Genomic DNA, 15,033 nt, shown 5'->3' with positions numbered 1-15,033 from the left:
GTTCAACGAACTTGATCGCCAGCTGAGTTGTTTCTGATTAAGGATACACAGGGATATTAATTCCTTCACAACAGTTTATTGATAACACAACAAATTCCACTTGGAAAATAAAAATTATGATTTGTACAGGCTACACATATTGATTTGCACTCAGAAAAATGCAGAATGTTCATAACTGCTCATCATTGAAAAACGTGTTACTGTCCGCCAACTGCCAAAAGTCACACACTTCACCGTCTGTGTGTTTTCTGTCATCGTGGCTGGATACTCCATAACTGTCACAACTGTCGAAAATTTCTGACATAATTCACAGTTGACAGCCGAGAAATAAACAAAAACAACTAATTTGTTTATAGCCCCTTTAGTTTAACAGAAAAACCAGAATTGGCGAGAAAATTACGTGAAAATTAACCGGAAAAGCAATGTCGCACAGCGACAGCGAACTGAAAAGCGATATGCGCGACAAATACCGTAAACAATTGCAAATCCAGTTCAAAGCAACGAAAAAAATCCGCACACCCCAGGAATTCAAGGCTTTTAAGGAGAAAATGACTCCGTTTTACAGGGAATTACGATTTATAGAAGCGGTCAACACTCACAACACTGACGAGGTTAGGAAACTGTTGAACGAAGGTGTCAGTCCGAATACCACAGACAGTGAGTTCCGCAGTGCTTTACATTTGGCTGTTACCAAAGAGTAAGTACAATATTCTAGTTTTCTGTTTTTTTGCTGTCTCTTAACCTGTTTATGTTGGTTTTCCCAACATTGTGCTTAAAACAGTCATTTTTCTCACTCCAAGTGAGTTTTACAGGTGATTTTGTCTGTGACTGTCTTTTTAAGTTGTGTTTCTGGCAGTTCAAATTTTGACACCACTTTTCTCTCTGACTATACCAACTTTTGTAGTGTTTTTTTATGTATTTAGATAGGAAATTTAATAAGGATTCCAAAAATGTGCTTAAAACAGTAATTTTCTCACTCCAAGTGAGTTTTACAAGTGATTTTGTATCTGACTGTCCTTTCAAACTGTTTCTAGGTTATCAAACTTTGACACCACTTTTCTCCCTGACTGTACCAAATTTTGTAGTGTTTTTTATTGGATAGGAAATTTAATGAGGATTCCAAAAATGTGCTTTAAACAGTAATTTTCTCCCTCCAAGTGGGTTTTACAGTCGATTTTGTCCATGACTATCTTTTCAAACTGTGTTTCTGACAGTTCAAATTTTGACACTGCTGTTCTTGCTAACTGTACCAAATTTTGTAATGTTTTTTATGTCATTAGATAGGAAATTTAATGAGGATTCCAAAAATGTGCTTTAAAACATGATTTTGTCACTCCAAGTGGGCTTGACAGGCCATTTTGTCTCTGACTGTCCTTTTTAAAGCCGGTTTTTGGTAGTTCCAACTTTGACACCACTTTTCTCTGTGACTGTACCAACTTTTGTAGTGTTTTTTTATGTATTTAGATAGGAAATTTAATGAGGATTCCAAAAATGTGCTTAAAATAGTCATTTGGTCACTCCAAGTGGGTTTTACAGGCGATTTTGTCTCTGATTGTCCTTTTAAGTTGTGTTTCTGGCAGTTCAAACTTTGACACCAGTTTTCTAGCTGCCTGTATCAAATTTTGTAGTGTTTTTTAGGTTATTGGATAGGAAATTTAACGAGGATTCCAAAAATGTGCTTTAAACAGTAATTTTCTCACTCCAAGTGAGTTTTACAAGTGATTTTGTATCTGACTGTCCTTTCAAACTGTTTCTAGGTTATCAAACTTTGACACCACTTTTCTCCCTGACTGTACCAATTTTTGTAGTGTTTTTTATGTATTTTTAGATAGGAAATTTAATAAGGATTCCAAAAATGTGCTTAAAACAGTAATTTTCTCACTCCAAGTGAGTTTTACAGGCAATTTTGTCTATGACTGTTTTATCAAACTTTGACACTACTTTTTTCTGTGACTGTACCAACTTTTGTAGTGTTTTTTATGTATTTAGATAGGAAATTTAATAAGGATTCCAAAAATTTGCTTAAAACAGTCATTTTCTCACTCCAAGTGAGTTTTACAGGTGATTTTGTCTGTGACTGTCTTTTTAAGTTGTGTTTCTGGCAGTTCAAACTTTGACACCACTTTTCTCTCTGACTATACCAACTTTTGTAGTGTTTTTTATGTATTTAAATAGGAAATTTAACGAGGATAACAAAAATGTGCTTAAAAACTTGATTTGGTCACTCTAAGTGGGTTTTACAAGTGATTTTGTATCTGACTGTCCTTTCAAACTGTGTTTCTAGGTTTTCAAACTTTGACACCACTTTTCTCCCTGACTGTACCAAATTTTGTAGTGTTTTTTAGGTTATTGGATAGGAAATTTAATGAGGATTCCAAAAATGTGCTTTAAACAGTCATTTTCTCCCTCCAAGTGGGTTTTACAGTCAATTTTGTCCATGACTATCTTTTCACACTGTGTTTCTGACAGTTCAAATTTTGACACTGCTGTTCTTCCTGACTGTACCAAATTTTGTAATGTTTTTTTATGTCATTAGATAGGAAATTTAATGAGAATTCCAAAAATGTGCTTTAAAACATGATTTTGTCACTCCAAGTGGGCTTGACAGGCCATTTTGTCTCTGACTGTCCTTTTTAAAGCCAGTTTTTGGTAGTTCCAACTTTGACACCACTTTTCTCTGTGACTGTACCAACTTTTGTAGTGTTTTTTTATGTATTTAGATAGGAAATTTAATGAGGATTCCAAAAATGTGCTTAAAATGGTCATTTGGTCACTCCAAGTGAGTTTTACAGGTGATTTTGTCTCTGATTGTTTTTTCAAACTGTGTTTCTGTCAGTTCAAATTTTGAGACCGCTTTTCTCCCTGGCTGTATCAAATTTTGCAGTGCCATCAGATAGGAAATTTAATGAGGATAACAAAAATGTGCTTAAAAACTTGATTTGGTCACTCTAAGTGGGTTTTACAAGTGATTTTGTATCTGACTGTCCTTTCAAACTGTGTTTCTAGGTTTTCAAACTTTGACACCACTTTTCTCCCTGACTGTACCAAATTTTGTAGTGTTTTTTATGTATTTAGATAGGAAATTTAATAAGGATTCCAAAAATGTGCTTAAAACAGTCATTTTCTCACTCCAAGTGAGTTTTACAGGCAATTTTGCCTCTGACTGTCTTATGTTTTTTATTTTTTAGTAATTTTTTTAATTTTTGCAATGTTGCACAACTTACATTCTTCCTGGTTCTATTACCAAGTTTTGCAATGTTGCCAAATTGACATTTTTTCCTAATTTTAAAATTTAGTTTGGTAATTTTAGTTGGCAAATAGTCAATTATTGACAATTTATAAACTTTGTATTTATGCTTAATTAGCTCATTTTTGCTATAGACACTATACAGGGTGGTCAAATGAACATTTGAAGTCCTATAAATTGATGTATTGAACCACCCTGTAACTGTTAAAGTAGAGGGTGTCAAAGTGGCAACTATCAAATGCAGTCCACTGTATATTTATGCTTAAATAACCCAATTTTGACAGTCTTACTAAAAACACGATACCGGGTGGTGAGAAGAGCATTTCAAGGCCTACAAATTGGTATATTGAACCACCCTGTAACTGTCAAAATAACTGAGTTACAGGGTGTTAAAGAAACAACTGGCAAATGCTGTCCACTCTGTATTTATGCTTAAATAACTCAGTTTTGACAGTTTCACTGATAACACTATACAGGGTGGTCAAAAGAGAACTTCAAGGCCTACAAATTGGTATATTGAACCACCCTGTAGCTCTCAAAAAAACCTAGTTACAGGGTGGTCAAAAATGTTTTTTTCACGAGTGCGCAGAAACTGCATTTTGACATCTACAAGCCAAAAAAAAGTGATTCTTATCTTTTGACAGGTGACGGTTGAATGACGTCACTAAATATGACAAAGCAGCGATGCCAATTCGAATTAAACGTTGCCAAATTGACTATTTTTCCTAATTTATTACCAATAGTTGCATTGTTGCCAAATTGGTCATTTTCCACCACCAAATTGCCATTATTCCTAATTTCGTACTCAATTATTGCAACGTTGTCAAACTTACATTTTCCCTAATTTATTACTAATTTTTGCAATGTTGTCGAATTGGTTCATTTTTTTTTAATTAATTCTCAAACTTTTCCAGTGTTGCCAAAATGTTCATTTTTGGTAATTCAGTCCAACTTTTTGCAATGATGCCAAAATGGTCATTTTTCTGGATTAATTTCCAAATGTCTGCATTGTTGCCAAAATGCCCATTTTTCGTAATTACTTCCCAAATGATTGCAGTGTTGTCAAATAGGTCAAACTACTTTTTGCTATTTGACACTTAATGACAGCCAGATAAAGACAGTTTTAATAGATTAAGACACTTTGCAACCTGAATTTTGACATTTGCCATTGAAAATTAGATTTTCAATGTAAAAATGACAGATTTTCTTGTTTTTTTAATTCCCCTATTTCTACTTCAAAATTTTACACTTTCATCAAGAAAATGACAGTTTTGACAGGTGGAATGACAGATTATAACACTTTGCTACCTGAAATTTGACTTAACTTTAAAAATTACAGTTTCAATGTCAAAATAACAGATTTTCTTGTTTTTATCATTTTTCAATTTGTACTTTCAAAAATTGTCTCTTTCAGCCAGAAAATGACAGTTTTGCATACCATGACACTTTGCTATCTGGATTTTGACATTTAACCTTAAAAATTAGAGTTTCAATGTCAAAATGACAGATTTTCTTGTTTTTTTAAAATATTTTTATTTTTATTTAAAAATTTGACATTTTCAGCCAGATAATGACAGATTTGTCAGATAAAATGACAGATTATGACACTTTGCTACCCGGATTTTGATATTTACATTGAAAATTACAGTTTCAATGTTAAAATGACAATTTTTATTGAATTTAAAATAAATTATTTTTATTTTAAAATTTGACACTTTCAGCAAGATAATGACAGTTTTGCCAGAAGAAATGATAGATTAAGCTACTTTGCTACCTGAATTTGACATTTTCCCTTGAAAATGAGTGTTTCAATGTCAAAATGACTAATTTTCTAGTTTTTTTAATTTTCTTGTTTTTATTTCAAAATTTTTCACTTTCGGCCAGATAATGACAGTTTTGACAGGCGGAATGACAAATTATGACAATTTTCTATCTAAATTATGACAATTAACTTTGAAAATTACAGTTTTAGTGTCAAAATAACAATTTAATTTCCAAACTTTTACAGTGTTGCCAAAATGTCCATTTTTCGTAATTAATTCTCACTTTTTGCAATGTTGCCAATTTGGTCATTTTTCTGGATTAATTTCCAAATGTCTGCATTGTTGCCAAAATGACCATTTTTGTTCATGTTTACAGTGTTGTCAAATAGGTATTAAACCACCTTGTAATTGTCAAAATAACCGAATTACAGGGTGTCAAAGTGGCAACTGTCAAATGCAGTCCACTCTGTATTTATGCTTTAATAACTCAGTTTTGGTATCTTTATTATAGACACTATACAGGGTGATCAAAAAAGTATTTTAAGGGCTACAAATTGATATATTGAACCACCCTGTAACTTGGTTATTTTGACAGTTCAAGTGAAAAGTATCAAATTCAGTCTTATTCACTCTCTTCCACGTCTGTTTTTGTTTTTTTTTTCAGTTTTTGTTTCTTCTTCCTTTTCTTTTGTTTTTTGTTCCTTTTCCAATTATTTTTCTTTTTTCTCCTTCTTTGTTTTTTTCTTCTCTTTTGTCTTTTTTTCTGTTTTTCTTTTCTGTGTTTTTTTATTATTTTTGTTTTGATTCTTCTTTTCAATTTTCTGTTTTGCTTTCGTTTCTTATATTCCTCTTTTTCTTTTTTTTTGCTTCCTTCATATTTTTTATATCTTTGGTCTGTCTTCTTCCCGTTCTCGTTCTTCTTCTTTTCATTCTTTGTTTTGTCATCGGTTTTTATTTTTATTTTATTTTTCTCCAATTTTTGTCTTCTTGTTCACTTTGTGCTTCCTTATTTTATTTTTTCTATTTGTCTTTTTTTGTTTTCTCATTTTCTACTTTTTTTTCTTTTTTCGTCTTTGTCTTTCTATATTTTTGGTTTTTCTCTTCTTTAAACTATTATTACTATTAATATTATTATTTAAATTTGTTTTTATTTATTTTATTTTTTGTCATTTTTGTTTTGTTTTTCAGATACACTGACATAGTACAATTGTTGCTAAGTTACGGGGCGGACCCGAATAAACGCGATTTGGTCTACAACACTCCATTACATTTGGCCGCCTGTATTCACAATTTACCGATCGTCACCATGTTGATTACGTCAAAGGTAAATTAGAAAAAACACTGTCAAACTGACATATCGGCGGCTGTCAAAACAAAATTTGACAGTTTGACAGATGTCAATTTGACAAATGACAGTTGTTTTGCAGGCTGACGTGAGCAGTTTGGATTTGAAGGGTCGCAATCCGCTCGATTTGGCCACGAGTAAATTGCGCATACTGTTGCGCAACCTGCGCAGCGGCTCCATGGAAATGTTGAAACTGAAGGAACAGCTCTACCAGGTATATGTGCTATAAAAAAATCCGTATACAGGGTGTCCCAAAAATTTCCAAATTTGTTTTTTTTTTAGGACACCCTGTATACGGATTTTTTTCCGTTTGTATTTCTCATCCTGATGATCCGAGCGGGTCGAAACTTGGGACACTAAAAGACAACACGCTTTTTAGTCTGTCAATTCTGAAAATTTCAGTTTTCTCGCACACTCTCTGTATATACAGGGTGAATTTGAAAGTGCAAATAGGAAAATTTAAAAAACAAGAAAATCTGTCATTTTGACATTGAAACTGTAGTTTTCAAGTGCAAATGTCAAAATTCAGGTAGAAAAGTGTCATAATCTGTCATTATCTTGCTGAAAGTGTCAAATATTGAAATAAAAATAGGGAAATTAAAAAAAATAGAAATTCTTTCATTTTGACATTGAAACTGTAATTTTTAAAGAAATGTCAAAATTCAGGTAGCAAAGTGTCATAATCTGTCATTTTGCGTGTCAAAACTGTCATTATCTGACCGAAAGTGTCAAAATTTGAAATAAAAATAGGAAAATTAAAAAAAACTAGAAAATTTTTAATTTTGACATTGAAACAGTAATTTTTAAAGAAATGTCAAAATTCAGGTAGCAAAGTGTCATAATTTGTCATTTTGCGTGTCAAAACTGTCATTATCTGACCGAAAGTGTCAAATTTTGAAATCAAAATAGGAAAATTAAAAAAACTAGAAAATCTTTAATTTTGACATTGAAAATGTAATTTTTAAAGAAATGTCAAAATTCAGGTAGCAAAGTGTCATAATTTGTCATTTTGCGTGTCAAAACTGTCATTATCTGACCGATAATGTCAAATTTTGAAATCAAAATAGGAAAATTAAAAAAAACTAGAAAATCTTGAATTTTGACATTGAAACCGTAATTTTTAAAGAAATGTCAAAATTCAGGTAGCAAAGTGTCATAATTTGTCATTTTGCGTGTCAAAACTGTCATTATCTGACCGAAAGTGTCAAATTTTGAAATCAAAATAGGAGAATTAATAAAACTAGAAAATCTTTCATTTTGACATTGAAAATGTAATTTTTAAAGAAATGTCAAAATTCAGGTAGCAAAGTGTCATAATTTGTCATTTTGCGTGTCAAAACTGTCATTATCTGACCGAAAGTGTCAAATTTTGAAATCAAAATAGGAAAATTAAAAAAAACTAGAAATTCTTTCATTTTGACATTGAAACCGTAATTTTTAAAGAAATGTCAAAATTCAGGTAGCAAAGTGTCATAATTTGTCATTTTGCGTGTCAAAACTGTCATTATCTGACCGAAAGTGTCAAATTTTGAAATAAAAATAAAAAAAATTAAAAAAACTAGAAAATCTTTAATTTTGACATTGAAACTGTAATTTTTAAAGAAATGTCAAAATTCAGGTATCAAAGTGTCATAATCTGTCATTTTGCGTGTCAAAACTGTCATTATCTGGCCGAAAGTGTAAAATTTTGAAAAAGTGACAGTTTTTGAAAGTACAAATAGAAAAATTAAAAAAACAAAAAAAACTGTCATTTTGACATTGAAACTGTCATTTTCAAGGGCAAATGTCAAAATTCAGGTAGCAAAGTGTGATAATCTGTCAAAACTGTCTTTGTCTGGGTGTCATTAAGTGTCAAATAACATAAAAACTAGTTTGACATTTTGGCAACAATGCAGAAATTTGGAAATTAATCCAGAAACATGACCAATTTGGCAACATTGCAAAAAGTTGGAATTAATTACGAAAGATGAACATTTTGGCAACACTGTAAAAGTTTGAAAATTAAATTGTCATTTTGACACTAAAACTGTAATTTTGAAAGTTAATTATGTCATAATTTAGATAGAAAATTGTCATAACTTGTCATTCCGCCTGTCAAAACTGTCATTATCTGGCCGAAAGTGAAAAATTTTGAAATCAGTCATTTTGACATTGAAACTGTGATTTTCAAGGGCAAATATCAAAATTTAGGTAGCAAAGTGTCTTAATCTGTCATTTCCTCTGGCAAAACTGTCATTATCTTGCTGAAAGTGTCAAATTTTAAAATAAAAATAATTTATTTTAAATTCAATAAAAATTGTCATTTTAACATTGAAACTGTAATTTTCAATGTAAATATCAAAATCCGGGTAGCAAAGTGTCATAATCTGTCATTTTATCTGACAAATCTGTCATTATCTGGCTGAAAATGTCAAATTTTTAAATAAAAATAAAAATATTTAAAAAAAAACAAGAAAATCTGTCATTTTGACATTGAAACTCTAATTTTTAAGGTTAAATGTCAAAATCCAGATAGCAAAGTGTCATAATCTGTCAAAACAGTCTTTATCTGGCTGAAAGTGACAATTTTTGAAAGGACAAATTAAAAAATGATAAAAACAAGAAAATCTGTTATTTTGACATTGAAACTGTAATTTTTAAAGTTACGTCAAATTTCAGGTAGCAAAGTGTTATAATCTGTCATTTTGCGTGTCAAAACTGTCATTATCTGGCCGAAAGTGACAGTTTTTGAAAGTACAATAAGAAAAAGTTAAAAAACAAAAAAATCTGTCATTTTGACATTGAAACTATAATTTTCAAGGGCAAATGTCAAAATTCAGGTTGCAAAGTGTCTTAATCTATTAAAACTGTCTTTATCTGGCTGTCATTAAGTGTCAAATAACAAAAAGTAGTTTGACCTATTTGACAACACTGCAAACATTTGGGAAGTAATTACGAAAAATGGGCATTTTGGCAACAATGCAGACATTTGGAAATTAATCCAGAAAAATGACCATTTTGGCATCATTGCAAAAAGTTGGACTGAATTACCAAAAATGAACATTTTGGCAACACTGGAAAAGTTTGAGAATTAATTAAAAAAATGAACCAATTCGACAACATTGCAAAAATTAGTAATAAATTAGGGAAAATGTAAGTTTGACAACGTTGCAATAATTGAGTACGAAATTAGGAATAATGGCAATTTGGTGGTGGAAAATGACCAATTTGGCAACAATGCAACTATTGGTAATAAATTAGGAAAAATAGTCAATTTGGCAACGTTTAATTCGAATTGGCATCGCTGCTTTGTCATATTTAGTGACGTCATTCAACCATCACCTGTCAAAAGATAATAATGACTTTTTTTTGTGCTTGTAGACGTCAAACTTCATTTTCTGCGCAATTGTGAAAAAACAATTTTTGACCACCCTGTAACTCGGTTTTTTTGACGGTTACAGGGTGGTTCAATATATCAATTTATAGGCCTTGAAATGCTCTTTTGACCACCCTGTATAGTATTTTTAGTGAAAATGTCAACTAACCGAATTATTTGACTATAAGTACAGAGTGGACTAAATTTGACAGTTGTCACTTTGACACACTGTAACTTGGTTATTTTGACAGTTACGGGGTGGTTTACTATACCAAATTGTAGCCTTTGAAATTCTCTTTTGACCACCCTGTATAGTGTTTTTAGTGAAAATGTCAAATAACCGCGTTATTTGAGTACAAATACAGAGTGAACTGTATTTGACAGTTGTCACTTTGACACCCTGTAATTCTGTTATTTTGACAGCTACAGGGTGATTCTATATATCAATTTGCAGCAATTGAAATTCTCTTTTGACCACCCTGTATAGTGTTTTTAGTGAAAATGTCAAAACTGAGTTATTTAAGCACAAATACAGTGTGGCTAAAATTTGACAGTTATCACTTTAACAGCCTGTAACTCGGTTATTTTGACAGCTACAGGGTGATTCAATATACCAATTTGTAGCTCTTGAAATTCTCTTTTGACCATCCTGTATAGTATTTTTAGGGAAAATGTCAAAACTGAGTTATTTAAGCATAAATACAGAGTTTGTCAGTTTCCACTTTGACACCCTGTAACTCTGTTATTTTGACAGCCACAGGGTGATTCAATATACCGAATTGTAGCCCGTGAAATCCTCTTTTGACCGCCCTGTACAACGTTTTAAAATTTGCAGGTGGTCGAACTGTTGCTGTCCTTTTTCAATCGATCGCAAGGTGAGCAATCGCTCCAATTGGTCCAATTGGAATTGATGAAACAATCGATCGATTCGAGTGACGACGGCGATTTGGACGGCAAAATGACGCAACTTTTAGGCGACATCGAAAATCTGACAATCACGTAACGAACGTCGCCAGTGTTGCCACGTTGACGTAATCACGTGATGTTCGAACGTTGCCACGTTTATCTTATTTTTAGGTTAAGTACTGTTTTTTGACTGCTTCTTGGTGCTTGCGTTACCGAGTGAAAATTATGATTTTTTTTCTGAAAATTAAATGTTTTTTTTTTGTGTTGTTTGTGTACTTATTTATTACCTTTAAACTAAAAAATTTGACAGAGAACTTTGTTCAAGTTTAACGCCCTCTAGCGGCCAAACTGTCTAACCAATCAACTAATATTTATACATGATTGGAAAGCCCATTTCATTAGCAATTCATCGACATATAAAAGTTCATACCTTGTCAGTCAAATAAAGCAGTTTTTTTAATTTAAACGACACCGTGCATGGACATTGGGTAGAAAACTTTGGTCAAGTTTGAAGCCCTCTAGCGGCCAAACTCTTTAACCAATCAACTAATATTTATATATGGTTGGAAAGCCCATTTCATTAGCAATCCATCGACATATAAAAGTGCATACCTTGTGGAACAAATAAGGTAGTTTTTTAGGTTTGAACGGAACAGTGCACGAAAATTGAATAGAAAACTTTGGTCAAGTTTGAAGCGCTCTAACGGCAAAACTATATAACTTATCAACTAATGTTTTTATATGGTTAGAAAGCCCATTTTATTAGCTTTTCACTGACATATAAAAGTATACACTTTGTGGAACAAATAAGGTAGTTTTTTAGGTTTGAACGAAACAGTGTAAAAAAATGTTGAAACTAGTTTTCCCTAAGCAGATTAGTGCCTTAGGGTAGTTTTTGGCAAATATTTTCCTTGGATGACCACTTAGGGAAAAAGTACTCTAAACCAATCTAGTAGACAGTGAAATTCCCTACAACTTTCATTTAAACAGGTTTTCTGTACTTTTATCAGTAACGGAGATATGATTGGTTGAATTTGAAACTCCCTAAGTAATTTAGTGCCTTAGGGCAGTTTTGGCAACATTGTAAAAAACTAGAGAAAATATCCGTGTGGCAACAACGCAAAAAAATAGTCATAAATGAGGAAAAAAAGTCAATTTGGTAACATGGCAAAAAAAATATGGGGAGCTAATAATAGATGCGACGTTGCCCAATTTAAGTCGTTTTGTCATGAAAGGAAAAAAACAGACAATTTGGCGACGTTGAACGATTAAATGTCATTCGTAAACTGTCAAAATATTCGCTTGTACATGTTAAAAAGTATGACATTTTCAATCTGTCAAAAACATGACAAAACTATCGTTCTGACAGTTAAATGCAAATTGTCAATTTTAAAACTCTCAAAATTAAACTGAAACTGTCAAAAATTTAAACTAAAATATATCAGAATGTAAACAAAAGAAATGAAGTGAATAAGTTTGAAACAAAATTTGACAAATTTCAAGCTCAATCTGTCAAAACGTAGAAAATAAAATGTCAAATTATGTCACTCTATTTATCAAAACTGGCATTCAAAAGCTAAAACTCATGTCAATGTCAATTTTCGAATCGATTTATTCACCTGTCAAAACTTAAAATAAAACTATAATTTTCAATGAAAAACGTCAAAATTCAGGTAGCACAGTATCAAAATCTGTCATTTTACCTATCAAAACTGTCATTATCTGGCTGAAAATGTCAAAATTTAAAGTAAAAACTGGAAAATCACAAAATTTGCAAAACTGCCATTGTGACATTAAAACAGTAATTTTCAATGTTTAATGTCAAAATTCAGTCAATAAAGTGTCAAAATGTGTCATTTTATTTGTCAAAAATGTTACTATTATTTTCCTAAAGGTGTTAAAAGTCGATGTAAAAAAATAGGATATTTAAAAGAAGAAATACTGTCATTTTGACATTAAAACTATAAATTTCAAGGCTAAATGTCGAAATTCAGTCAACAACAAAGTGTCATTTTACCTGTCAAAATTGTCATTATCTGGCTGAAATTGTCCAAATTTACAGTAATAATTGGGAAATTAAGCAACCAAGAAAAACTTTTAATTTGATATTAAAACTCTCATTTTCAAGGTTAAATGTTCAAATTCAGTCAACAAAGTGTCAAAATGGTCATTATCTGGCTGAAAGTGTCAAAATTGAAAGTAAAAAGTAGGATATTAAAAAAACAAGTCATTTTGAATTTAAAACTGTAAGTTTCAAAGATAAATGTCAAACCTTAGGCAGTAAAGTGTCAAAATCTATTTTTGCGCCTGTCAAAACTGTCATTCTTATTGTCAAAATTTAAAATTAAACTCAGAAAAAAAAACAAACAATTAGTAGAGTATATTGGTTGTCCTCCAAGCATTAAAAAGAGCCTCCTAGAAAAATCAAATGTCACTCTACTGTCAAACATCAATCGACCGATTTTTTCCGAGTTACAAATTAAATAACAATTTAACTGTCATCCTTATGAAAGTATAATAATTAAACAAAAGCAACATTTAATAATAAATACTCGTAAATGGTTGTCCTCCAGGGACTAAAAACCAGCCGTCTAAGACAGTTTCACACAGCTGATCTGTCAAAAGTCAAACGTCACTTACCGAGCGGAGAACGTCACTCGGCTGTCAAACGGTAAACTTTTCCGGGGGGGAGAGAGAGTTTTCTTTCAGGAAATTTTCACTTTTTCCGGAGTTTTAAGCGTTTCAACGTCGTTTTCCTATTTTTGTGTGGTCCGCGTACTTTACCAGTGTTTTAGTCGTATTTTCGTTTATCGGTAGTCCAGTGACAGTGTTGTGTTTTCCTAATTGGATTTCCTTTATTTAAGAGAAAAAGGTGAGTGAAAATTTGCATTTTTGGGTGGGCGGAACCATTGTTTTCCCCTAAATTTCCTTCCCGTACAGTTTTCAAGACTTACACAAAGGGCTGAAGCATGGAAAAGCCCTTCAGACTGAAGCCAAAACAGTTTCATTGTTATTGTACTTTTCCTTGTAGTTTTTATCTGAAATTAAGCATTCCAAGTGGTTTGTTTGTTCTAATCAGTTCATTTTGCCGATTAACTGTGGTTGTTTAACTGAAAATAGTCAGAAAACCACTCGAAACGGTTGTTTTCTCACCCAGGGGGGTTTTACAAGCGATTTTCTCTCTGACTGTTTTTTCCAACTGTGTTTCTCTAGCATTTCGAACTTACACACCGCTTTTCTTCCTGACTGTACCAAGTTTTGTAGTGTTTTTAGTGTTATTGGATAGGAAATTTAATGTGGATTCCAAAAATGTGGTTAAAACAGTCATTTCTCCACTCCAAGTGGGTTTTACAAGCAACTTTCTCCCTGACTGTCCTTTTAAACTGTGTTTCTGTCAGTTCAAACTTTGACAGCATTTTTCTCCTTGACTGTACTTGATTTTGTAGTGTTTTTTATATCATCAGATAGGAAATTTAATGAGGATTCCAAAAATGTGCTTAAAACTGGCATTTTTTTTACTCGAAAGGGGTTTTACACTGGATTTTGTCCCTGACTGTCCTTTCAAACTGTGTTTCTGTCAGTTCAAACTTTGACAGCATTTTTCTCCCTGACTGTACTTGATTTTGTAGTGTTTTTTTATGGTATTGGATAGGAAATTTAATGAGAATTTCAAAAATGTGTTTAAAACAGTCATTTTCTCACTTCAAGTGGGTTTTACAAGTGATTTTGTCTCTGACTGTCCTTTCAAACTGTGTTTCTGTCAGTTCAAACTTTGACAGCATTTTTCTCCCTGACTGTACTTAATTTTGTAGTGTTTTTTTATGGTATTGGATAGGAAATTTAATGAGAATTTCAAAAATGTGTTTAAAACAGTCATATTCTCACTCCAAGTGGGTTTTACAAGTGATTTTGTCTCTGACTGTCCTTTCAAACTGTGTTTCTGTCAGTTCAAACTTTGACAGCATTTTTCTCCCTGACTGTACTTAATTTTGTAGTGTTTTTTTATGGTATTGGATAGGAAATTTAATGAGAATTTCAAAAATGTGTTTAAAACAGTCATATTCTCACTCCAAGTGGGTTTTACAAGTGATTTTGTCTCTGACTGTCCTTTCAAACTGTGTTTCTGTCAGTTCAAACTTTGACAGCATTTTTCTCCCTGACTGTACTTGATTTTGTAGTGTTTTTTTATGGTATTGGATAGGAAATTTAATGAGAATTTCAAAAATGTGTTTAAAACAGTCATTTTCTCACTTCAAGTGGGTTTTACAAGTGATTTTGTCTCTGACTGTCCTTTCAAACTGTGTCTCTGTCAGTTCAAACTTTGACAGCATTTTTCTCCCTGACTGTACTTGATTTTGTAGTGTTTTTTATATCATCAGATAGGAAATTTAATGAGGATTCCAAAAATGTGTTTAAA

At 32.0% G+C, this 15,033-nt stretch overlaps 2 protein-coding genes across 18 annotated transcripts in view; both read left to right on the top strand.

Annotated features, from left to right (window-relative positions):
- The first annotated feature begins 299 nt into the window (after positions 1 to 299).
- Positions 300 to 10,881, top strand: LOC145737240 (uncharacterized). Its single transcript, XM_081991855.1, has 4 exons — positions 300 to 697; positions 6,199 to 6,334; positions 6,438 to 6,569; positions 10,546 to 10,881. The coding sequence occupies exons 1-4, from the start codon at positions 423 to 425 to the stop codon at positions 10,711 to 10,713; spliced, it is 711 nt and encodes a 236-aa protein (XP_081847981.1). The 5' UTR covers positions 300 to 422; the 3' UTR covers positions 10,714 to 10,881.
- Positions 10,882 to 13,268: 2,387 nt separating this feature from the next.
- Mical (Molecule interacting with CasL) overlaps positions 13,269 to 15,033 on the top strand; it is a 159,038-nt gene continuing 157,273 nt past the window's right edge. For all 17 annotated transcript variants that reach the window (XR_014180326.1, XR_014180325.1, XR_014180329.1 and 14 more), the window contains exon 1: positions 13,269 to 13,488. The gene's annotated coding sequence lies outside the window, so the exon portion shown is untranslated. The remainder of the gene's footprint in view (positions 13,489 to 15,033) is intronic.

Source organism: Ips typographus, linkage group LG13 (assembly GCF_016097725.1).
Source record: "Ips typographus isolate SLU linkage group LG13, UJ_Ityp_2.0, whole genome shotgun sequence".
Taxonomy (NCBI): Eukaryota; Metazoa; Arthropoda; class Insecta; order Coleoptera; family Curculionidae; genus Ips; species Ips typographus.
Note: the sequence above shows the minus strand (reverse complement) of the source record. Positions and strands in the feature narration are given on the sequence as shown.